This window comes from Ornithorhynchus anatinus, chromosome 5 (assembly GCF_004115215.2).
Source record: "Ornithorhynchus anatinus isolate Pmale09 chromosome 5, mOrnAna1.pri.v4, whole genome shotgun sequence".
Taxonomy (NCBI): Eukaryota; Metazoa; Chordata; class Mammalia; order Monotremata; family Ornithorhynchidae; genus Ornithorhynchus; species Ornithorhynchus anatinus.
Genome location: NC_041732.1, coordinates 31,346,840 through 31,373,353, shown reverse-complemented (window position 1 = coordinate 31,373,353; position 26,514 = coordinate 31,346,840). Strand labels below are relative to the sequence as shown.

The window sequence follows — 26,514 nt, the reverse complement described above, 5'->3', positions numbered from 1 at the left end:
ATCCCTCTCATCTCCTGTAAAAACTGGTCATCTGATGGTTAGGAAGAGGTCAGATTAGGATTACACTGTTTCCTTTATAATGTTAATTTATACCAGGATCTGGCTGAAGATACCAGAACTCTGCTTCTGCAAGCCTCAGACAAAATTAGGTTCTGGTTTTAGGACCCACTTCCTAATAAGGATTTTATTTTCTCTCAGTATTAGAATCTGTGCCGAGAGTATTCCTGACTGTTAAAAATGGGAAAAAAAACCCTATTAATGCATTTAGAAACCAAAGCTCCTTTTTTTTTAATGCTATTGGTATAGCATTTACTATGTGCCAGCATCCGAACCAACCATGATAATGGTAGGTACATGATAATCAGGTTGGACACAGTCCATATCCCACATGAGGCTCACACTTTGCTCTTTTTAAGACAATCTACTCAGTATACATCATTCTAGTCTCTCCCATCACCAAGTTTTAACTCATGCCTTCACTTCTGCCTGAAGATCTGTCCCTCTTTACATCTGGCCAAGAAAGCTGCTCTTCTCATCTTCAGAGCCCTGATGAAAACCCCTCTTTTCCAGAAGACCTTTCCTGATTAATATCTCATTTCTCTACCTATTCTTTCTCACCCTCAACACTACCATTTTGCAGTTTCACCTACCTAAGCTCTTAGTACTCATTCCTGTGTCCCTCCAGAAGCACTCCTATACATATCTTTAAACGCTTTTTCTTACCCCTTCTCAAAATTTATTTCAGTGTCTGACTCTCCTACTAGATTTTAAACTGCTTGAGAGCAAGGATCATATCGACTAACACTATTTTACTCTCCTAAGCACTTATTAAAATGCTCTGAACAGAGTAAAGCCCTCAATAAATGCTATTAATAGATCTGACCTTTACCTGTTGAGATCTATCTGATGCTTCAATCTCTACCTTTACTGATAGAAAAACAGATTGAGTTTGGAAATAATCACGCACACACTTCATGTTCAGTGGCCTTTAGACTTGATAACCTAGGTATCATTATTTGGTATGAGTAACCTTCCCCTTGTTCTTTTCTCAGGGATCTCTTGGCCCCAGACTACACTGAAACGCATTACTCAATCAGAGGAGAGGAGGTCACCACCAGCCCTCAGGTCTCGGTAGGGAATGGAAAGATCCACTGGGAGCTGCCCTTCATCCCTGTCACCTCCACAGGTGCCTAAGCAGCACCGCAAACAAGGAGCATCTTCAGAGTTTAATCAGAAACCCTTAGTAGACACTCCTGTCTTAACTGAGGGCTCAATAGATGGAACTGTAAGTGTCAATTTCCATTTGAACTGCAAAATCAAGGAGCTGGTGGAGGACCTTAAGAGCCAGGGGATATATCCACTGCCTTATTCCAAGGGTCTAACAAGTTTCTTCTTTTTTTGAAAGATTCATTTCTCTAATTTAACACAGTCATTTCAGCCTTCATTCTTAATAATACTATGTGTCCGGCACTGAAGTAAGCATTGGAATAGATACAAGATAATCGGGTTGGACACGGTCCCTGTCCCAAATAGAGGTCAAAGTCTGAATCCTCATTTTGACAGATGAGATAAATGAGATAACAGAGCAGTTAAGTGACTTTCCCAAGGTCATATAGCAGACAAGTGGCGGAGCTGGGATTAGAATACAGGTCCTTCTGACTCCCAGGCCCATGATCTAACCAGTAGGCAACACTGCTTCACATCTTCTGAGATGTGAGCAATCTCAGCCAATTGAATGTTTCTGAAATCCCTAAAATGAATGGGGTTAGTTCTTCTTGGAAAGTTACAGGGCTATAAGTGAAGAATGACACTTTCCAAGTTTCTAATTCCCAGAAGAAGGAATCTTTGAAGTTCTCCCACACCCACTGAACGGGGAATCTTCATAGATCACCTTAAATTAGTTCCCTTAGTTTACCACCCTGAAAAAAGCCTAAACTGCTTTTTACAGCAGAAGGCTACAGCAGGAGGCCAGCAGAAAGGATTAAGGTAAAAAAAATCTGGGGATCCCTGCTACAACAGTTGCTAAGGGTTTTCTTTTCAAACTCTTTAATCTTAGCAGTTAAAGAGGATACCAGCACGTCACCAGGAAAGAGAAACTGCAAAAAGAATTGAGTACAATGTTAGTTGTTTGTACAACACCTCTTGGACTCTCCACCGGTCAAGTTTCTGCTGGGACAGTGGGTGCTACAAGCAATTAGATGGTCAGGAATGCAGAGCTTTTTAAATTGCTCTCAAGAACTTTACATACTAATACAATTTCTAGCAACAAATTACCACATACTTTTTTTAATGGTATTTGTTAAGCGCTCATTATGCATCAAGCACAGTTCTAAGCATAAGTAAATCAGGCTGAATGCAGTTCTTGTCCTACCTGGGGCTCACAGTCTAACTAGGAGGGACAACAGGTTTGAATCCCCATTTTGCAGTTGAGGAAACTGAGGCACAGAGGAGTTCAGAGCCCAAGGTCACAGAGCAGGCAAGTAAAGATTCATTCATTCATTCAATCGTATTTACTGAGCACTTATTATGTGTGATGCGATTAGAACCCAGGTCCTCTGGCCTCCAAGCCCGTGCTCTTTCCACAAGGCCACGCTGCTCACCCACTGATGCTCTGCCAAAGCCCCATAGACTGCAAAGACAGACACAGGTAGACAGAGGTCAAGAAAAGTTCAGTGAGCAGACTGTGATACTTCTCCTGCAATAGCAGCTTCCTAAGACAAAATGCTAATATTTTGAAACAAAACTTTCCAGCAACATAACTTGTTGCCTCTCTCCCACCTCAGGATCACTGCTATTACCAAGGACACATCCTAAATGAACAGGTTTCTATGGCTAGTGTCAGTACATGTGAAGGTCTGAGGTGAGTAGATCCCTTTCATAAGCCACAAAATCTTTTTTGATTTCCCTCATCTCCATATATTTTTTGGTATTTTCTAAGGGCTTACTATGTTCCAGGCAGTGTACTGAGCACTGGGGTAGATATAAGCCAATCAGGTTGGACACAGTCCTAGGTAATAGAGGCACAGAGAAGTTAAGTAACTTGCCCAAGGTTACACAACAGAGAAGTGGCAGAGTCAAGATTAGAATCCAGGTCCTTCTTACTGCTAGGTCCATGCTGTATCCAACTAGGCCATGCTGCTTCTCTCTAGGCTCTGTTGCTTCTCTTCAGTGTAATCCTAAAAAGCTTATTATAAAGTAAGAAAGCCCTTTGGGAACTTGTTAGCCACCACCTGGAAGCAGTTTCACATTTCCTTCCAGATGGTTCCATAAAATATACAAGTTCCAGGGGAGTGTCCTAGAATTTGAGCTAGTGATCAAAGGAACCATTCTTGTAGGGGATGGTTCTGAGAATTACATTTGCATCAATTCATTGGCTAAGTGCCAGAATTTGAGGGAAAGATGGCCAGGCTTGAAAAAGTTGGAAGATGGATTCCTCAGTGCTCTAAGACTTTTTCCACTGGGAACTGCTCCTTTGCTAATCAGCCTCCTATGCCAGATTGGCAAGATGAAGAGAGGTGGGAAGGAAAATGGGTTTTGGGAAAGACCACCTTTAGGCTCTGACTTCCAGAGGGACCAAGAAATGGTAAAGAAAGCTGTGGTAAAGGAGGTGACTGTGTCATATTAGACCACCGACTTCTCTCCCCTCCTCACAGTCAGTCGATAGTGTTTATGGAGCGCTTACTATGTGCAGAGCACTGTACTAAACACTTGGGGGAGTACATTATAACAATATAACAGATACATTCCCTGCCTATAACAGCCTTGCCAGTCTAGAGGGAGAGACAGACATTCCTATAAACAAATTGCAGATATGTACATAAGTGCTGGGGGGCTGGGAGGAGGGATGAATAAAGGTAGAAAGTCAGGACTTTACTGAATAAAGGGAACTGAAGAAAAGCAAAAGAGGGCTTAGTCAGGAGGAAAGGCCTCTTCGAGGAAATGTGCCATCAGTGAGGCTTTGAAAGGGGGGAGAATAATTGTCTACCAGATATGAGGAGGGAGTGTGTTCCAGGCCAGAACTGGCAGTGATCACAAGGTATAGGCTCCAAACTTCTTCCCCAGGTAAGGGGGGAAATAGGAGAGAGGGGGCTGATCTTTTTCCCCAAAAGCATATCAGCAACCTGTCAACAATTATTCACAGAGAAAAGCAGTGTTTTCTGCTTTCTTCCCCCCTCATCGAATGTACCTGGTGGCGTATTTGCAAGTTATGATCTCATTCCATCACTCATTATTCTCCCTGGGGTGATATGTCCAAACTCACTGAAACAGAACTGGTTTAGACCTAAGTAATAACTGTTGGAGTGTCTGGAAGATGTTTGTATTTCTCTCGACCCATAGGGGATACTTCAAGCGACGGGATCAAAGGTACCTCATTGAACCTCTAAAGTTCACGGATCAGAAAGAACATGCTGTCCTCAAGTATGGAGACAAGACCCAGAGTGCAGTTAATGACACCTGTGGAGTGCACCACCTATCCAAGAGGCAGGCTGGTGTCCAAACCTCCAAGTCAGATCTCAAGCCAGAAGTGAGTGCAATTTTTCTTACCAGTTTTATCCTGAGGAAAATCACATGCATGGGCTGACCTTATCTGGATATGGAAAGGCAACTCAACATAGGAAGTTTTGAAGGGGGAATGCACCTTTCCCTTTGGACTGCGAGTTGCCTAAAAGAAACAGACAAATGAGAAGCATAGAAAAAAGGGCCATTAGAGAGGGAACAGTTGATGATGGTTGTTAGTGGAGAGAAGAAGGGGGCAAATGCTTTGATAAGGTACGAAGGGATGGGGTGAGATGTGCAGGTGGAGGGGGTGGATTTTGAGAGAAGGCAGGAGATCTCCTCTTGAGATATGCTGGGAAACATGGGAGAGTCGAAGAAGGGGGAGGGACTGGAGAGTAGCAGGGGAGATTTTAAGGACATAATCATGGAATTTATTAAGTGCTTACTATGTGCCAAGCAGTGTTAGTTTCCATTTTCTCAATAAATTATGTGATCAGGTCATTGGGAGCAAGGGATTGAGAAGCACTGTGACCTAGTGGAAAGAACATGGGCCTGGAAGTCAAAGAACCTGGTTTCTAATTCCTGTTCTGCCAAATTCTTGCTATAGGACCTTGGGCAAGTCACTTTATTTCTCTTTGCCTCAGTTTTCCTGTCCTCCCTCCTACTTAGACTGTGATCCCCATGCAGGACAGGGGCTGGGTCCAACCTTATTAACTTGTATCTACCCTAGTGCTTAGAACAGTGTTTGACACATAGTAAGTGATTCATGAATACCATTAAAAACAGATGGGGTAGGAGGGAGGGCATGGGGTTAGAGTTAGGGTATTGAGGGCATTAATTTGGTCATCAAGGAAAAGTAATTTGAATATGGAGGCTAAATGGGACATGATGACTGGGAAAATTGGATGGGGTCAAAAGATTGGAGGAAACAGGATAGATTTACAAGGAGAAGGAATGTGGAAGGGAAGGCAGGTGAGGCAGTTGTGGTCAGTTAGAGGGATTTCAGAGTGGGTGAGGGTAGAGATTGTTCAGTAACTAGAAATGATGAGGTAGAGTGTGTACCCAAGTTGGTGAGTGGGCGAGCTGTGGTGGAACGGGAGGTCAGTGGAGTTGAGGAGTGATAGAAAACAGGTAGTGTAAGAGTCATCATTCATTCATTCAATAGTATTTATTGAGCATTTACTACGTGCAGAGCACTGTACTAAGTGCTTGGAATGTACAATTCAGCAACAGATAAAGACAACCCCTGCCCAATAACAGGCTCACAGTCTAAATGGGGGAAACATGGTCAGAAACATCTATGTAGATTCATTCATTCATTCATTCATTCAATAATATTTATTGAGTGCTTACTATGTGCAGAGCACTGTACTAAGCGCTTGGAATGAACAAGTCAGCAACAGATACAGTCCCTGCCATTTGACGGGCTTACAGTCTAATTGGGGGAGACAGACAGACAAGAACAATGGCAATAAATAGAGTCAAGGGGAAGAATATCTCGTAAAAACAATGGCAACTAAATAGAATCAAGGCGATGTACATTTCATTAACAAAATTAACAAAATAAATAGGGTAACAAAAATATATACAGTTGAGCAGACGAGTACAGTGCTGAGGGGATGGCAAGGGAGAGGGGGAGGAGCAGAGGGAAATGGGGGGAAAAGAGGGTTAAGGTGCGGAGAGGTGAAGGGGGGGGTGGTAGAGGGAGTAGAGGGAGAAGGGGAGCTCAGTCTGGGAAGGCCTCTTGGAGGAGGTGAGTTTTAAGTAGGGTTTTGAAGAGGGGAAGAAAATCAGTTTGGCGGAGGTGAGGAGGGAGGGCGTTCCGGGACCGCGGGAGGACGTGGCCCAGGGGTCGACAGTGGGATAGGCGAGACCGAGGGACGGTGAGGAGGTGGGTGGCAGAGGAGCGGAGCGTGCGGGGTGGGCGGTAGAAAGAGAGAAGGGAGGAGAGGTAGGAAGGGGCAAGGTGATGGAGAGCCTTGAAGCCTAGAGTGAGGAGTTTTTGTTTGGAGCAGAGGTCGATAGGCAACCACTGGAGGTGTTTAACAAGGGGAGTGACATGCCCAGATCGTTTCTGCAGGAAGATGAGCCGGGCAGCGTAGTGAAGAATAGACTGGAGCGGGGCGAGAGAGGAGGAAGGGAGATCAGAGAGAAGGCTCACACAGTAGTCTAGCCAGGATATAACGAGAGCCCGTAGCAGTAAGGTAGCCGTTTGGGTGGAGAGGAAAGGGTAGATCTTGGCGATATTGTTGATGTATATGTAGATATACGTATGTGTAGATATATGTAGATATGAGAAGCCACATGGCATAATAGAGAAGCAGCATGGCATAGTGATTATAGAACTGGCCTGGGAGTCGGAAGGTAATGGGTCCTAATCCCCACTCTGCCACTTGTCTACTATGTGATCATTGGGTAAGTCACTTCACTTCTCTGTGCCTCAGTTACCTCATCTGTTAAATGGGGATTGAGACTGTGAGCCCCATGTGGTACAGTCACTGCATCCAATCCTATTTGCTTGTATGCACTCCAGTGCTTAGGACAGTGACGGGCACATAGTAAGCACTCAACAAAAACCATAATTATTGTTATTTTTATTATTATTATTATAATGAAGTCCCCAAGGATCAATGTAGGCATAGAGAAAGAGAAGGAATAGGAGAAAGGGATCAAAACAGTTCAAAGAGTTGGAGGGTGGGCCTGGGGGGCGGTCTGGAGTGAGTCATAGAGGTGGATGATATGGGAGTCAAAGGAATGGAAAGTGAGGGATAGGGGAAGTGGAGTGGTGCAAAAGCGGCACTGGGTAGTGAAAAGGAAGCCAACTTCTCCCCCTTTTCCAGTGAGTCTAGGGGAGTGGGTAAAGATGAGGCCCCCTCTAGAGAGAGCAGCAGGGAGACAGTGTTATTTGGTGAGAGCCAGGCTTCACTGACGAAAAAGAGGAAGAGTGACTGGGTCACAAACAGGTCAAGGATGAAGGGAAGCTTTCCATATTAGAGTGGGGGTTCCACAGGCCTGGGTCTGATGTCCTGCAATCACTGACATTTTCAAAAGGTTGAGGTACCATGTTAGTTTTATCGGGGTGTTACCACTGAATTTTCTTTGACCGATGTGATGAACTTGCTGACTATATTTCAGAAAGTGTTCTGGGCTTCTTTCCATGGGAGATGAGTTAATACCCTTGATACTTTCTGCTTTCCATATTCTCCCTACATCTCCTTCCTCCATTCCTTAGCCTTCTGGTCTATTCCATATTTGGCAAGCAGACTGACTAATTTTAGCTCATCTGTATCAAATAACGAGACTCCAGCCTGGAGCTAGACTACAACATCAGAATTCTATTTTTCCTCTCAGGTTGAAAGTCAACTACCTTACTCAATGGAATTCACTTTCAGATGGTTTGACAAATAAATTCCTGCAGACTGGGAAGTAAAGAAAAACAAAATATCTTGACAAATGTAACCTGGCTTGGGTTTAAGAACGTTGTTCACGGAACCACATTTTTAGATTTGATAAACACATATCACTGAACTAAATATTTCTAATCTTTCCCACTGGTTTCCCTGATACTTAAGAAGTGTCTTTTTATTGTTATATTATACTCTCCCAAGCACTTAGCTCTATAAATATGTTTGAATGAATGAATAAGACCCATCACCCTTTATCTTAAGTGTAAGATATGTTCATTTTCAGTGGTTATATGAAAGGTGACCTGAGATCCTTCAAATGATTTATCTGCTTAGACTGAGCCCCCACGTGGATTAAGGACTGTCTGACCCGTTTAACTAGTATCTACCCTAGTGCTTAGACTAGTAATTACTTTACAAATACCATTAAAAAAAGATATGGTGGAGATGAGAAAGACTAACTGTCTTCTTTTGTTTTCCTGTAAAGTTACAGACATATCTTCAACAGAAGAAACATATTGAATTGTTCATTGTTGCAGATAATGCAATGGTAAGTTTTCAGATAAAGCATTTCAAGGTCATTCATCCACCGGCAAACATATGCAAATTTTATAAGGAAAAGTATTAAACAGATCAAGCAACATTGAAGCCAGAGGGCCAATCTTAGCTCTGAAAAGAAACCTCTTTGATGCCATCTTTATTGACCACTTCGTCTTTATCAGTTTGCTATCAGTCAATGGTATTTATTGAGTACTTACTATGTGCAGAGCCCTGTACTAAGATCTTGGGGAGCACAAAGCAACAGAGTTGGTAGACAGGTTCCCTGCCCACAGTGAGCTTACAGTTTAGAGAAAATTGTGACAATGATGATTATTTTTCCCAGTGCTGAGAGTGAAGGGGAAAGGAAAAGAAGACAGTGCCATTTCAGGTCCCTCTGGTGCTACCAATTTACAAACCCCCTAATAGCCTATTTTGGGCAAAGTCTATCACTTTCATCACTAGTCACTACCACATGAATGCTTTCTTCTAACCCCATCTGTGAATGGCCACTATGTAAAACAAAACAAGGAAACATCAGCAGGGGCAAAAAAAATCAACCTCATATAGGTAGAGCACGGGTTGAACATGGAAACACGTTTTTTAGAAGGTTTGGGTTTGCTCAGTTTGTTCGTGCGGGCTGTGACCAACCAGCACTCACCCACCTTGATGGTAAAAAATCATCATAGTGGCCAGAGAAGCTGGGGCAGGGACTCCAGCTCCAGGTTTTGGACGAGCTTGGGAGCGAGTAGGTGAAGGGCTGGAGAAGAGCAGACCAGCTGGCCAGGAGTTCTGCTTTGAGAAGTTACCACTTCTCCCTGCCTAACATGAACAGGACTTGGGAATCAGGGTCCCTTTTCTGGATCATCTCCCAGTAGCATGAATGATGTTCCATGTTCCTCTAGACCGTAAGCTTGTTGTGGGCAAGGAGCGTGTCTACCGATTCTGTAGTACTGTACTCTCCCAAGCACTTAGTACAGTGCTCTGTCCACAGTAAGTGCTCAATAAATACGATTGATTGTTTGGATCCCTGGGAGGTGAGGCAGGCACTTTGTTGCTGTCAGTCTTTTTTTTATGGCATTTGTTAGGCTCTTACAATATGTCAAACACTGTTCTAAGTCCTGGGGAAGGTACAAGTTAATTAAGAGTCAAAAACAATCCCTATCCTGCATGGGGTTCATAGTCTAAGTAGGAGGGAGAACAGGTATTTAATCCCTATTTTACAGCTGAAGAAACTGAGGCACAGAGAAGTTAAGTGACTTGCCCAAGGTCACACAGCAAGCACGGGTCAGAGTGGGGATTAGAACCCAGGTCTTCTGACTCCCAAACCTGTGCTCTTTCCACTAGGCTGTGCTTCTGGTTCTGACAAGGAGCTCCCAAATTAGCTTTCCCAAAATACCAGAGTTCTGAGGTTTATGAAACAGGATTTCTCCATACATTTATTTTATTGCATTGGACCAAGAGACTTCCTAATGGGCCAAAATATGAAAGATCCAACCCTGACTGAGCCTGATTGTGCTGGGAAAGGATTCTATAAGGATGACATCTCCCTCCCATTGTTTCATATTTTTGGCCCATTTCCAAACATTGCTTTTCGTGGCCAGGAGGAGGACACATGAGCATCCGGAGATGTGATAAGTGGTTTGGTGTTCACTTTGGAGATGATTTTTGAAAATTTCGATGGATGTCACTAATTTTGAAATCAAACTGATAGATTATCTAATTTTTTATGAAACAAAAGCATTCAATCATGTGATATTTGTACCCAAACCCAGCAATTGCAAATAGAGTGAACTCTCAATCAATCAATGGTATTTGAGGGTTTATTGTATGTTGAGCACCATACTAAGGATCTGGGAGAGTCAATATGGTAAGACAAATCCCTGCCCATAAGGAGGTTAGATTCTAACTCCATCTCAACCTCCATTCCTCTGGGATATGTGATCATTCAACACAGGAAACCTATTTCGGAATTTCCGCCGCCACACCCCCAGCACACACACATCCATATTTGTTCACTCTGCTACATCCAAAGGAAGGTTTTGATCTAGTGTAAGTAACTTTTCTTGCATTCTGTTTAACCAAGACTCAGTTAACAAGTAGCAGTTTAATATCCAGAAAGAACAAGAGGCAGGGCAGAGACATGAGGTCCATCCCTAACAAGTTCCACTTCCCAGAATGCAGTTATCGTTAAAAAAGGTACAAGGACAAAACTTTGACCTAAAAAGATAACCATCTGTAAAAGTCAAGAAGATTTGAAGTAACTGTCAATTATCAACTTCAGGTTATTTTTAGAATTAGCTGTGTTTAACCAAGAATAAGGAGCGTGCCCCATTGGAAAGAGTGCAGGCCTGGGAATCAGAGGGCCTGGGTTCTAATTCTGGCTCCACCATGTATCTGCTGTGTGACTTTGGCAAATCACTTAACTTCTCTATGCCTCAGCTATCTCATCTGTAAAATGAGGTAACTGAGATAGCTAGAGGTAGCTGAAATAAACTAGACAGTAGGCTTGTTGGCGGCAGGGAATGTGTCTGTTTTATTGCTGTGTTGTACTCTCCCAAGCACCTAGTACAGTGCCTTGCACACAGTAAGCACTCAATAAATGACTGACTAAATTGGGGATTAAATTCGTGAGCCTCATGTTGGACATGGACTCTGTCCGACCTGACTGTCTGTATCTACCCCAGAGCTCAGATATAGTGCCTGGCACATAGTAATTGTTTAACAAATACCTTAAAAATAAATAAAATAAGGACACAGTAGAAATTATCTTAGCTCCATGGTTTGGGTGACTAACGAATAGAACTCCTTTTGCTGCAATGAATAAAAGCAGCTGAATGCAGACCTTTTCTTCCCTTGAGCAACGTTATTTTTATTGAACTAGATTTCACTGCTTTCAACTGAATAATTTTTCCTTGGCTTTTTCTGTTTTTAGCACCAGTGTAATTCTTTGGTATTTGTTTTTTAGTACCACCGGTCTAAACGTAAGCAAAGGTCACTAAGGAATAGGATCTTTGGAATGGTGAATTTTGTCAATATGGTAAGATAAATTGCATTTTAAGATTTTGCTTTAGGAGGGCTTTTTTAGCGTAGGAATTTAATATCTTTCTTAATGAAGGGGAAAACTTGCCTGAGGGAGCTTTGAGGAGGAAGAAAAGGAGGGTGGGGAGAAACTTTTCGAGAAAGAGCTGGGGAAGGGAGGCAGCCCCTCTCTGCCTTGGTCTCTCCCCACATCTGAACAGGAGAGGTGAGAGCAGGGGAAGGCCGCTAGAGCTGCGAAATCCATGACCACATCTCTTCTCAGCCTCTGCTCTCCTAGTTCACCTGGGCCAGGTCCACCTGGTCATTCATTCATTTATTCATTCAATCATATTTATTGAGTGCTCACTGTGTGCAGAGCACTGTACTAAACTCTTTGAAGACTACAATACAACTTCTTCCACCTCACTTCTCCCACACAAATTACTGGTTTACTGCCATCCCTACCACAGTCATCAGTACCGTGCCCTAACCCCGCCTTGCCATTCTCCTAACCTTACCTGCCCTCAGTCCTTGGGCAAGTCCCTTTGATGAATAGCATCAAAAAGCTGGAAGGGATCTCCAGAGGTCACTTTGTCCAGTCCCCTGCCTCCAGACAGGTGAACATTTAAGCCAGAGTCAGAAGAAAGCTGGGTCAGGCTGGAACTCGACTCTGGAAAGAGTCCCGCAACATTCGTTGTGCCGTGGGAGTTGTTTAGCGGTGGTAGTAACAGCAGCTGACCTCATACCTGCCTCCCACCTTTTTATCACTTTTCAACCCTGCTTTTAAACTCCAGGATGGATGCTAATTGAATTGTATTTTCTTAAAAAAAACAACAAACCCCCAAAAATGACCTTCTTGCTTGGCAATTTATGGCAAAAGAACCGGTAACCCATTTTGATTTTAGAGTGGAGAAGAAAAGTTTGAAGCTAGTGTTTCACTCTCGAAGTTCTTCACATAGAAAAAGATGTATTCTTCTGGCAGATATATAAAACCTTGGACATTCAAGTGGTTTTAGTTGGTCTCGAAATCTGGACAAATGGTGATGAAGTGGAAGTGAACTCAGACCTGGGGACCACCTTACTTCATTTTGGAAGTTGGCAAGAAACCGTCTTGAAAAAGAGGAAGAATTTTGACCATGCTCAGCTACTGAGGTAGATGACCGCTCCTGCTGTTGTTGTTGCTTAGAAGGTGGACTTAAATGGGTTTCAGAAACATGTCAAAGCATGAACTACAGGACAATTCTGAAATAGGGTTGAAGGGGCTCTCCAGACAGACTGTCCTAATTATCTTCTGACCTGAAATCCCTATCAACTCTTACCTCCAGACCACTTTCACTTGTATATCCTGCTAGTTCCTCAAACTCAGCATGTCAGAAACAGAACTCATCGACTTTCCTCCTAAACCTACCCCTCCTCTTAATTTTCCCAACATGCTCAATAACCCCATCATCTTCCCTGTCCCCAAAGCCCACATTAGTATTGTCCTCATCTTTTTGCTATCTTTCACTCTTATATTCAGTCTACTGCCAAATCCTGCCATTTCTTTCTATACTTTTCCCAGATCCGCTCTTTCCTCTTCACCCAAACTGCTTCTACTCTGATGCAAACTCTGGTTATATTGCAGCTAGACTATTGCTTCAACTTCTTCAGTGATTTCCCTGCCTCCAGCCTCTCCCACTGCCATGATCTACTTAAAGCAATGCCCATTCCACAACTCTCCTACCCTCAAAACCTTCCACAGGCTTCCTGTATCTGTCCACATTTTTAAAAAAAGTAAAGTACTCCTCACAATTGGCTTCAGTGTTCTCCATCATCTCGCTCCCATCTATCCTCCTGGTTGTACCATCACTCACTCTCCCTTTTCACTAATCTCCTAAATGAACTTCACACTTTTAACCCTCCAGTGTTCTGTCCCTTCATTCGTACTATTTCTCATCTTGGAAAACTCACTCCCTTCCCAATTCCAACAGACCACAGTTCTTCCCACATCAAAGCCCTTCTAAAATCTCCTCTCCTGCAACAGCTTCCCAGGTTAACTCCCCAAAACCCTAAGTCATATGAACTCATTAGCCAACAAAATTGTAAACTTATTTCCATTCATCTTTAGCACTCATAAAATACATGCCTATTGAATTTTACATTCAGTTATTTATTTTAAATATTCCTAAAATATTTTTATGTTTGACATCCCCATTGGAATATAATCTTCTTGAGGGCAGGGCATCACTTCTTTATTCTTTATTGTCCACAGGCCTATTAATAATAATAATAATAATAATGGCATTTGTTAAGCACTTACTATGTGCAAAGCACTGTTTGAAGCGCTGGGGAGGATACAAGGTGATCAGGTTGTCCCACATGGGGCTCACTGTCTTAATGCCCATTTTACAAATGAGGTAAATGAGGCACAGAGAAGTTAAGTGACTTGCCCAAAGTCACACAGCTGACAAGTGGCAGAGCCGGGATTTGAACCCATGATCTCTGACTCCCCAGCCCATGCTCTTTCCACTGAGCCACGCTGCTTCTATTACAGGGTCCTGCATCAAGTAGAAACTCAATAAATACTACTATTATTATTTTTCAGAGAGATTCTCTCCGCTTAGTGTTATTTTAAAGGTAGAAAAGAAAATACCAATATTTTGATCTTTCCTTTACATTGTAAGCTAACTGTGGAAAGGGAACGTGTCTACCCATTGCATTATATTGTACTCTCCCAAGTGCTTAGTACAGTATTCTGCATACAGTAAGCACTCAATAAATACAATTGATTGATTGCTTTGGGATTCTTGGGGGCACTTCAAAATGGCTCAAGACCTCAGAAGCCAGGTCTACTCCAGATTAACCCTGAGGTGTCCAGTGGGATAACGGGTTGGTTGTAGCAACTCCTGATTCAACCTTCTCTCTAAGGTTCTTTAAGTAGTACGTGATAATATTTATGGAACGCATTCTGTGTTGCAGAGCACTGTACAAAGAGCTGGAGGGGAAATGTAAAAGTGGGAATTAGACACAGATCTTCCCCTTGAGGGATTCATATTCTTTAAGAGCATGAAGTGGGCTGGGATCAGACCAGAATACCTTCCCCCAAGATGGGGGTTATTGCCATTGTTCTTGTCTGTCTGTCTCCCCCGATTAGACTGTAAGCCCGTCAAAGGGCAGGGACTGTCTCTGTTACTGATTTGTACATTCCAAGTGCTTAGTACAGTACTCTGCACATAGTAAGCGCTCAGTAAATACTATTGAATGAATAAACTTGGACTGAACTCCTGCTCTGACACAGAGTCTGAACTATGGCATGGGCTGATGCTTTATCCCAGCGCATGAGGATCCTCTCCCATTATTATTATTATTATAATAATAGTAATAGTATATAGTAATAGTATCTATTGAGCATCACTGGATGCAATGCACTGGACTGAGAATGAAGAGTAACATTCTCTGACCTCAAGGAGCTTACATCAGCATAGGAAGACATTATCCCACTACTTTCACTCTCCCCCCATACATGGGGCTGGACTGCTGAGCTCTAAGCAGCGTGGCTGAGTGGATAGAGCACAGGCCTGGAAGTCAGAAGGACCTGGGTTCTACTCCCAGCTCTGTCTGCTGTGTGACCTTGGCCAAGTCACTTCACTTCTCTATGCCTCAGTTACTACATCTGTAAATTGGGGATTGAGACTGTGAGCACGACGTGGGACAGGGACTATGTCCATCCCAATTTGTTTGCTTTCACCCCAGCACTTAGTACAGTGCCTGGCATGTAGTAAATGCTTAACAAATACCATAATTATTATTATTATTATTCTCTGTGCCTCAGTTACTTCAACTCTAAAATCTGGATTAAGGCTGTGGGTCCCATGTGGGCAGGAAATGTGTCTGTTTATTGTTGTAGTACTCTCCCAAATGCTTAGTACAGTGTTCTGCATGCCATAAATTATCAATAAATACAAGCGAATGGATGAATTAATTAGGAGAGAGATTATGTCCAACCCAATTTGCTTGTATCCACCACCCCAGTGCCTAGTACAGTGCCTGACATAATAAGCTCTTAACAAATACCACAATTATTATTACTATCATCAGTAATATTTATTGAACACTTACTGAGTGCACAGCACTGTACTAAGGGGTTGGGAAAGTACAGGGCAACAGAATTGGCAGGTAGATTTGCTGCCCACAGCGAGTTTACGTCTGGATGTCTAAAAGAGCCCACAGTTACCTTGTTCATTTAACTAAGAACAGCAAAACTGTCCTTTGCATTCCAAGAAGGAAACATTTAGATTGGTGCTTTTTATCAGTGGATCCAATGCTGTGAAAAAAAAAAGGGGAAAGTCCTTTGAGTACATTCTCATCCCACATCATGACATTGTCCCAGTTAGATTCTCTATAAATCCCATTTAGAGACCCATTTCCAGAAGCTCACACCTCAGAGTCCTAGATTATTGATAGTGTGTTTATCTCTTACTACAGTGGGAAGTGGCTCTCCCAGAAAGTCCAGGGAATCGCTTATCCATGGGGTATGTGCACACCATACCATTCCACCAGTGTTGCTAAGGTTTGTTGTGCTTCTAATTATCCAGATTGTTCCACAAAATTGTTCGGATTTTCTATCGTTTCTCCTGTCCTGTTGGAAAAGCTGAGGAGGAAAATTCATGTTTTTATGGTTCAGAAGTAGTGTGGCTTAGTGGAAAGAGCATAGGCCTCGGAGTCTGAGGACCTGGGTTATAGTCCTGCCTCTGCCTCTTCTCTGCTGTGTAAACTTGGGCAAGTCACTCAAGTTCTCTGCACCTCAACTCCCTCATCTGCAAAAGGGTGATTCAATGCCTGTTCTCCCTCCAACTTAAAACTGTGAGCCCCATGTAGGACCTATTTATCTTCTATCTACCCAAGCACTTAGTACAATGTAAGCACATTGTAAGCACTTAATAAATACCACAATTATTATTACTATTATCACTATAATTGTGCTCTCCCTGGACCTAATGCTATGTGCATAAACACAACTTTTCTTCTGACAAGAGATTAACATTATGTCCAAACAGATGCCCACTATCAGAAGCATTTCCTAAGACTCATACCGAAAGAACAATTTCAAACCATGACTTCAACTCCCAAAACTATTTCCTATTCTATCTCCTGGCATAAGATAGAGCCCAGGATTGTCAGTCAGCAGATATAGGATCTGTTACCCAGTCCATGACCTTAGATGAATCATGCCTCAGTTCAGACATGAAATGGACACAGTAATTCTCCCTCCTCCAACCTCAAAACTAATGATAAAATGAGAAATTTGATGACAGTGTTTTTTGCTCTCTTTAGAGTCTCCAGTCATCATCTTATCTCAGTAATGGAATAAAAAAATAACAATAATTAAACTTGTTAAGATTAAATATGTGTCAAACATTATGCTAAGTGCTGAGATAGACACAAGATAATCAGAGGTCCCCTGTCAAAAAGGGAGGGAGAACAGGTATTTTATCATTTTACAAATGAGGAAATTGAGGCACAGAGAAACTAAGTGACTTGCTCAAGGTCGCACAACAAGCAAGTAGCAGGGCTGGGATTAGGTAGACCTCTTGACTCAGTTATTTGCACATTCCACCGGATTAAACTGTTTCATTGATGAATTTAATGAGATCTGATGAATTCATGGCTGAATATGATCTTTACACATTAAAACCAGATAAGCTCAAGTCAAGACCACTGTCATCACCTAGCACTCAGATCAAAATCCCCTGATTATCATAGCAGGTGCCCTAGAGTACTTTTCTTTGGAACTCATGCCAGGGAACGAATCCCCAGTAATTAGTTAGTTAATTTAATTAGTATGCTTGGAACTCTCTCAATTGCTACGATAACTGGATTTATTTTCTTTTCCATTTCAATTATTAACTACTAGAATATGCAGTGTCAGAAATCATTTTATCCATCTTCATTGCTCCAGGACCACTCATATGATGCAAACATGGTTGCGGACACAATTGCCCATGAGTTGGCCCACAGTATTGGGATGCAGCACGATACTTACTCATGCCCTTGTCCCTATGGAAGGTGTGTGATGGATGGTGGAATAAGGTGAGATTATAGAATTTAGAAACAAATGTAATTGGCCTTTCAGGTCAGCTCTGTTTAGAGTTGGCGTCGATGACATTTTGTTAAGTGGTTTATACTTGAGCTGTGTCCACATCGGTCATTGTAACTCTTGAACAATATTTTACTATAGGAAGCCCAAAAATAGGTTTTCCTACCTCTTTATGGAGAAAGAGCTAGACCAGTTTGCCAGATAAACAATAATCCAAAAGAATGAGTTTCAACGAGCAAATTTTAAAAATGTATATTTAATAATACAACTCCTGTGGGAAGAAGTGACTGATGTGTGTTAGCAAGTCTTTCCAGGACTTATGATTGGATTTTTTTTAACAAAATTGAGTCAATCTCACAGTAATACTTACCCTAAGTGAGAAAAGCTAAAATGCAATAAACCCAGGACACTCTGAGGAAGAGAAGGTAGCAGAAGCTGGAAAAGGTCCATTCCCTGTCTCCAAACAGCCCTGAAACCTAACCATATCAAGATTACTTAACGCATTCCAGAAACGTAGATTCCTCAGTCTTTCTCAGGAACCGATTCCAGTGTTTATAGCAAACCTGCTAGGACAAATTGTTTCTTGCATTTGTCATTTTTTTTGTTTCAGTTTAATCAATCATATTTATTGAGTGCTTGGGGGAGTACAAACAATATAACAGAGTTGGTAGACACATTGTTGACAATTTAAAAGCCACTTCTCCCAAAGAGGATTTTCAGTGTTCTAATCACAGTGCATACTTTGGTTTTCTCTTCCTTTTACTTGAAGACTGCTACTATCCTGCAGCTTTCTCCAGAATGAATAATTAGAAATCCTTAAACTTTCCCCATATTATGACTTTCTTTCGACTCTAATTATTGCCATTATTTTTCACTAGAAATTTCAATTCTTCGCTCTTCCTTGGAGTTTCAGAAAGCCAGGAATGTGACTCCTGATGCCAGTATCTATCATTATCGCTTTGTGTTCTAATTTCTTTTATCCACAGCATCCCTTCACAAGGATTCAGTAAATGCAACCACAACCAGTTTCACCAATATCTTCTGGATTTTAGACCAAAGTGTATTCTCAACGCTCCATTATCTAGAGATATTGTAACACACCCGCGGTGTGGGAACCGAATATTGGAAGAGGGAGAAGAGTGTGACTGTGGAAGCCCTCAGGTATCATGATTTTGACTTTTTTATTCATTTTTTATCTGAACTAATGGACTGAGCCCACGGGGGAAAAGAGAATTCATCTGTATTTTCAATCTGTATTTTTCCAAGGACTGTACCAATGTCTGCTGTGAGGCTAAGACATGCACCCGGAAGCCTGGATTTACATGCGGAGAAGGGGAATGCTGTGAAGGCTGCCATGTAGGTCCCCTTGTGTTAGGGCTACTTATCTCTATCACACAATACTCCACACACAGTAAGTGTTCAATGAATACCACTGATGACAGGCAAGGCTCCAGACCACCATGACTATGTAACACTGCTCCTAAGGGCTTCACGCCGGGCTCCCCAGCAATCAGCATGGCACAGTGGACAGAGCACAGGCTTGGGACTCAGAAGGTTATGGGTTCTAATCCCGGCTCTGTCACTGGTCTGCCATGTGACTTTGGGCAAGTCACTTCACTTCTCTGGGGCTCAGTTTCCTCATCTGTAAAATGGAGATTGAATCTGTGAACCCCATGTTCAGGGACTGTGCCCAACCCAATTTGCTTGTACCCAGCCCAGTGCTTAGTACAGTGCCTGGCACATAGTAAGCGCTTAAGAAATCCTACAATTATTATTACTTATGCATATATCCACAATTTATTTATTAATATTACTGTCTGCTTCCCCCTTTAGACCGTAAGCTCACTGTAGCTGGGAACATGCATACCAACTTGGTTATACTGCACTCATCCAAATGATTAGTACACTGCTCTGGACACAGTACATGCTCAATAAATATGATTGATTGATTAACTATACTCGCTAAGTGGAGGATGTGAGAGAATTGAGTACCGGAGCCACCTACAAAAGTCCCCAGCCTACAGATGAGCAGGTGGCTACCTTTTGAGCCCTACAAGATAAGAATTAGAGCCACTGTAAAGCAATTCTATCCACACCATGGGGGCAGCTCCAATGAATACTTTATGGACAGGCATATCACAGGGCTCCCATAGCTCAAAAAGAACCAAAACAGTCTTGGATAGATATTGGTGCAGGGGCCACTGCTCTGAAATGATGTACTCCTCAAGTGAGTTGCAATTCCATTCCACCCCTCAAGACTACAATGAGAAGGACTCTGAACTAGAAAGACTTCATCAGCAACTCTAATATCACTTATTATAGTTAGAAGCACCGAATACTGGGTCTTGAGGAAAGCCAGTGGGGAGAGGAGTTGGCATCCACCCCTCTGCATGGATCTATGGACTGAGACATGCCTGCAAATAATTTCCCAAAATCCAGCTGGCCCAATCCAGTTGGCCCACAAGTTGATCCCATCGGTGCTGACACCACTGTTTTCTAGACACACACACACACCCTTTTCAATCCTAAACATCTAGGCTGTGAGCTTCTTATGGGCAGGAGTTATATCTACTGACTCCACTATATTGTGCTTTCCCAAGCATTTAGTACAGTGTTCTGTATAAGCTCCCAATAAATACCAACGATTGATCCAACTTTTCTGCGAAGTCCTTTGGTCATCCCTGTAACACAGGAGATAGTAGATGCACCTGACTAGGCCTCAGATGACTGTATAGATGGAGGAGTGAAGGGTCTTCTTTATGTAAGCAGCATGGCTCAGTGGAAAAAGCATGGGCTTTGGAGTCAGAGGTCATGGGTTCTAATCCCGGCTCAGCCGCTTGTCAGCTGTGTGACTTTGGGCAAGTCACTTAACTTCTCTGTGCCTCAGTTACCTCATCTGGAAAATGGGGATTAAGACTGTGAGCCCCGCATGGGATCTGATTACCCTGTATCTACCCCAGTGCTTAGAACAGTGCTTGGCACATAGTAAGCGCTTAAATACCAACATTATTATTATTATTATTAAGCAAGTAGATGAGAAGCAGCAAGGCCTAGTGGAAAGGGCTTGGGCCTGGGAGTCAGAGGAACTGAGCTGTAGTTCCTGCTCTGCCATTCATCTGCTCTTGATCTAGGGAAAGTCACTTCACTTCTCTGTGCCTGGGTGACCTCATCTATTAAATTGAGATTGAGACTGTGAACCCTATATGGGACAGGGACTGTGTCCAACCTGATTATCTCCTACCCATTCCAGCGCTTAGTACAATGCCTGGCACATAGTAAACACTTAAGAAATACTATAAAAAAAAGAAAAATCACCTTTTCTATGTCAAAGCTAGGCTGGCCAGTGGCCCAGATTTTATACCAGTTCCAATTTTCAGCTGATTGCCCCCTTGTCTGATCCCAGTATAATACAGGATGCTTTTATGTCCAGTTTTAAAAATTAGTATTTTATTAATGCAATCGTATTTATTGAGCGCTTATTGTGTGCAAAGCACTGTACTAAGTGCTTGGGAGAGTACAATACAACAACAGACACATTCCCTGTCCATATCAAGCTGTTTTTGCTAAGCCTCCTTCCACAGTGGCAATTGCCTCCAAATTTCACAGCTTGGACACTTTGCCAGAGTTCACACTGATCTGGGAGAGGAATGCAAAAGCTCTGGAGCAATCAGGGAAGTTCAGGAGTCTTCTGAACTCAGTAAGCACTTATTACAGCAATCTGCACACAGTGAGCACTCTCCCTCTCTCTCATTCATTCATTCAATCTTATTTATTGAGCACTTACTATGTGCAGAGCAATGTACTAACCACTTGGAATGAAAAATTCGGCAACAAATAGAGACAATCCCTGCCCAATAACAGACTCACAGTCAAAACCAGGGAGACAGACAACAAAACAAAACAAGTAGTCAGGTGTCAATACCATCAAGATAAATAGAATCATAGATATATACACATCATTAGTAAAATCTCTCTCTTTACATATATATATATTTGCATATATTTAATTATATCGTTTAAGTGTTTACTATGGTGCCAGGCACTGTTCTAAGCACTGGAGTAGATACAAGGTAGTCATGTTGAACACAGTCCATGTCCTCACATGGGACTCACAGTTTTAAATCCCATTTTACAGATAAAGAAACTGAGACACAGAAGAGTTGAGTGAATTACCCTAGATCACACAGCAAACATGTGGTAGAGCTAGGATTAGAACCCAGATCCTTCGGTTACCCAGGCCCCTGCTCTATCCACTAGGTCACACTGTTTTTTAACCGATGGCATCTTGCTGGGAAACTCTCTAGGATTACAGGAGCTGTGCACTCTTCCTCAAAATGGTACTCTGGCATCATCACATTCTCCAATCAATCCATCAGTGATATTTATTGAGCACTTACTGGGTGCAGAGCACTGTACTAAGCACTTGCGAGAGTACAATACAATAGAGTTCTTTTTATTAAGCATCTATAAACTAAGGTGGTTAAGGAGTAATGGAAGGTAACATCCCTGGTCACTACAAATTACTCATTTTTATAAAAGTTGTTTCTCATTTTTCCTGGGGAAAAGAAAAAAGTGCTCTCTGCAGAGGAATGTTGCGGAGGTGGAAAGGAACTGATGTGTTGCTTCTCTTGTAGCTTAAAAAGGCAGGGACCATGTGCAGGCCAGCCAAAGACGAGTGTGATATTCCAGAGATGTGTGATGGCCTCTCCTTTCGATGTCCTCAAGACCGATTCCAAGTGAACGGCTTCCCATGCAAAACCACAGAAGGCTACTGCTTTAATGGGAAGTGCCCCACCCGGGACAGCCAGTGCCTTGAAATATTCAAGGGGGGTAAGAAACAATTGTTAACCTCTGGAAAAAAAAAGAATATCCTCTGTTTCTCTCTCTGCTCCCCCAGGGTTCTGATGTTTCTCTCTTGTCTCATCACAACATTGCTCTTTCCTCTCCATCCAAAATGCTACCTTGCTGATCCAAGCACCTATCCTATTCATTCGATCAATCGTATTTATTGAGCGCTTACTGTGTGCAGAGCACTGTACTAAGCACATGGAAAGTACAGTTCGGCAACAGATAGAGACAATCCCTAACCAACAACAGGCTTACAGTCTAGAAGGGGGGAGACAGACAACAAAACAAAACAAGTAGACAGGCATCAATAGCATCAAAATAAATAAATAGAATTATAGATATATATGCATCATTAATAAAGTTCATAGAATAATAAATATGTATATATATGCACCAGTGCTGTGGGGCGGGGCAGGGGTAGAGCAGTAAGAAGAACAATGGGGAGGGGAGGAGGAGCAGAGGAAAAGGGGGGCTCCATCTGGAAAGGCCTCCTGGAAGAGGTGAGCTTTCAGTAGGGCTTTGAAGGGAGGAAGTGAGCTAGTATGGCGGATGTGAGGAGGGAGGACATTCCAGGCCAGTGGCAGGACGTGGGCCAGGAGTCAACGGCGTAACAGGCGAGAACGAGGCACAGTGAGGAGGTTAGCGACAGAGGAACGGAGTGTGCGGGATGGGTTGTAGAAGGAGAGAAGGGAGGTGAGGTAGGAGGGGGCAAGGTGATGGAGAGCTCTGAAACCAATACTAGTGCATCTGCCTCCTGGTTGACCTCCTGGCCTCCTGTATTTCCCCATCCCAGTCCATACTTCACTCTGCTGCATGGATCATTTATCAACAGAAATGTTTAGTCCATTCCTTCTCCTCTAGCTCCTCCAAAGGCTGCCCATCTACCTCCATAAAAAACAGAAACTCCTTACCGTAGGCTTTAAAGGACTCAATCAGCTCTCCCCAACATACCTCACAACGTATCTCCCACTGCAGCCCAGCCCGTACACTCTGCTCCTCTAGCGTCAGCTCATTCACGGTACTCCGATCACATCTATCTCACTGCCAACCCCTTTCCCACATCCTCCCCCTAGCCAGGAACTCTCTCCTGCTTCATATACACCAGACCACCACTCTCTCCACCCTCAAAGAATTATTAAGGTCACATCTCCTCCAAGAGGCCTTCCCTGATTAAACCCTCTTTTCCCTGGCTCACTCTCCCTTTGGCACTACCTATGTACTTGGACCTGTGCCCTTTGGACATTTGTTATTTGCCCCAGCCCCACAGCACTTACGTACAGTTCTTTAAATTATATACTAGAAATCACTTATTCATTCATATTAATGTCTCTCTCCCCCGTGGGCAGGGAACATGTCAACTAACTCTGTTATATTGTACTCTCTCAAGTGCTTAGTACAATGCTCTGCACATAGTAAGTGCTCAATAAATACCACTGATTGATTGATTGATCACCTCAAATACCAGATTCTTCAGGCTCTTACTCTTGGGAAATGGGTATTTCCTCAAGGCATAACTTGAGACCTGAAAGTGTTACAGTCTTTCACTTACTGAGCCCATTCCTAAAGGACTTGGGCACTGAGGAGAATTGGGTCCAGGAAACCCCAATAAAGGAGGACAAATCTCAACCAGGTCATTCCCCCACTCAGTCCATCTCTGAATGGGATAAACTTGGCCAAGGTCATAGAAATGACATTTCATCAAGGCTGGATTTAAAAATCATTCCAAAATCCCACATTCCTTCAAATCCTCCCTATACTCAGGACAAAGCTAATCAATTTTACATTCTAGACCACATCCCATATCTCCTTACTGTAGCTCAGATGTGCTGAAGTCTACCAGCCATGCCCAGTAGCTTCAATTTTCTCAACAAAGTAGTTGGTGAAGTCATTAGGGATAAGAAAAGGGAGATTCAAGGGTACTGGGGGCTTCTGGAGGGAGTTTAATGTCTGGAATAATTAGAGACTACAACAGGCATGGGAGCTGATCAGAGATAGCTAATGTGACTGAGCAAAAGAAAGAGCAGGGATGTAGCAGGAGAGAGTGAATTGGAAGTGGCAGAAGTTGGCCTGGTATTTGGATTTCCACCAACAGATGCACCATCCCAACACACCCACTTCCCTCCTCCACCACCAACCTACTTATTTTACCTCCACTGTATCTCTCTTACTGTCAACTGCTAACTCATATTCTCCCTGTAGCCTGGAGCTCCCTCTCCATTCATAGCTGACAACCACGACTCTCCCCACATTCAAAATCATATGTTCACCAAGCATCCTTCCCTAGTAGAACTCTCATCTCCCTTTCCTAGTCTCCCTATCTTCTGTGTCACTTTGGTCTGTACCCCCAAGCACTTTGGAACTTAGCCCAACCCCACAGCACCTATGTACATATACTCTCCCATTTCCTCTCCCTATAAACTCCTTGAGGGCAGGAACAGTATCTACCAACTCTACTGCATTGCACTCTCCCAAGCGCTCAGTATAGTGCTTGGCACACTGCAAGTGCTCAATAAATATCATTGATTAATTGACACTTCATCTCTTTCTCTTCCATGGTGCCAGAGTCTGAGGGAGGTCATGATATCTGCTATAGAAGAAATTCAGGAGGGGATAAATTTGGATACTGCAAAAAGGTGAACAACAGATTCATTCCCTGTGCAGAAAAGTAAGTGGCCTAAGGAAATAAATGTCCTATATTAGCTTCTTCTCAAGGTGGAGTTTGCTGATTCATTCCTGCATTTTCAGTTTTAAGCTGGGCCATGAGGTCTACTTTCCATGTTCTTTAGAGCCTGTAGTAGAATTCTGCACACCGTGGATATCCAACTAACACCACTGATTGATCGAGGGGGTCAAACCTGCCGATACTAGCTACGAACAATGGGGCATATCATTTCACCAAAGGCTAAAGAGTAAGAAAATGAATGGGATAAGAGCCGGAAGCAGGATAGAGAAATGACAATATTTACAGTGTTCTGCACACAGTAAGCACTCAATAAATACGATTGAATGAATGAATGAGAAAAGGACAGAGTTTATAAGTGGACTAAAAATATAGTTTGTCATTATCTGGCTGTGTGTCCTTTGGTGTAGTATGGAACTCTCTGTACCCATATTACCTCATCTTTCAACCTGATAGTACATAAATTACATAATAGCCCTAGAAGAAAAACAATCATATTTACTTGCAAAAGTGTCCTGCTTTTTTTCAACCCCCAAAAAGAGAAGGTGCTGTTACACATAGAATTAAATCTAGTAAGAAGGGGAAGGAGAAAAAAGAGAAGTTAGAAAGGGAGGCGGAAAAGAGGGGAGAAGGGTCAGAGGTTAGTTTTGTAAAATAGACCCTAAATAAATTAGAGAAACCCGCTCTCCCTTCTTCTTCCTCACCCCAGCACCACACATGTCAAAAACAAAACCTTTGTGGCTCAAGCCTGTAACCCAGGTAGCCTGATGCTTCCTCTCTTCCTACATGTGCATCTGTCACTGCTTTAAAAGAAAACCTACTTCCTTCTCAAAAATTAGACAGTGGTTGGGTGGGGTGGGGGTGAGGACAGAAATTAACGGCAAGAGGCCATGGTGTTAGTAAATATTGGTTAGTTTCCACATCAGGCCCCATCTGTACAGACATCTTCCTAATTTGAAATAAACAAGGTCTGTCACTGAAAACTGTGTATTATAAATGTTTTCCTACTGTGTCAAAGTCTGCTCTAATCCTAAAGTGCTAAGTAATTCAAATGATGAAACTCAGAATCCTTTGGTTTCCTTCAGAGATCTCAAGTGTGGAAAGATATACTGCAGTGGAGGAATGTATCTCCCTTCCTATGGAGAAGACAGGATTTATTACATCAAGATTAAAGAGGAGAATATTATAGTTGAATGCAAAGCTTTTTTCTTGTTAGGACACAGCGAAGATATTGGTTTGGTTGCTCCAGGAACAAAATGTGGAGATGGAAAGGTAATGATAATAATAATAATAATAATAGTAATAATAATAATGAGTGCTACTACATGGGGTTTGTGGAAAGATATACTGCAGTGGAAGAATATATCTCCCTATGGAGAAGACAGGATTTATTACATCAAGATTAATGAGGAGAATATTACAGCTGAATGCAAAGCTTTTTTCTTGTTAGG

The 26,514-nt window shown here is 42.6% G+C and overlaps 1 protein-coding gene across 1 annotated transcript in view; it reads left to right on the top strand.

Annotated features, from left to right (window-relative positions):
- ADAM7 (ADAM metallopeptidase domain 7) overlaps window positions 1-26,514 on the top strand; it is a 39,941-nt gene that overhangs the window by 6,531 nt on the left and 6,896 nt on the right. Inside the window, exons 4-16 of the mRNA XM_039912203.1 lie at window positions 1,053-1,131; window positions 2,784-2,860; window positions 4,339-4,525; window positions 8,389-8,451; window positions 11,407-11,478; window positions 12,442-12,611; window positions 16,773-16,797; window positions 17,398-17,528; window positions 18,522-18,696; window positions 18,802-18,891; window positions 22,170-22,365; window positions 24,946-25,048; window positions 26,149-26,335. Of these exons, the coding sequence (XP_039768137.1) occupies window positions 1,053-1,131; window positions 2,784-2,860; window positions 4,339-4,525; window positions 8,389-8,451; window positions 11,407-11,478; window positions 12,442-12,611; window positions 16,773-16,797; window positions 17,398-17,528; window positions 18,522-18,696; window positions 18,802-18,891; window positions 22,170-22,365; window positions 24,946-25,048; window positions 26,149-26,335 (1,555 nt within the window). The remainder of the gene's footprint in view (window positions 1-1,052; window positions 1,132-2,783; window positions 2,861-4,338; window positions 4,526-8,388; window positions 8,452-11,406; window positions 11,479-12,441; window positions 12,612-16,772; window positions 16,798-17,397; window positions 17,529-18,521; window positions 18,697-18,801; window positions 18,892-22,169; window positions 22,366-24,945; window positions 25,049-26,148; window positions 26,336-26,514) is intronic.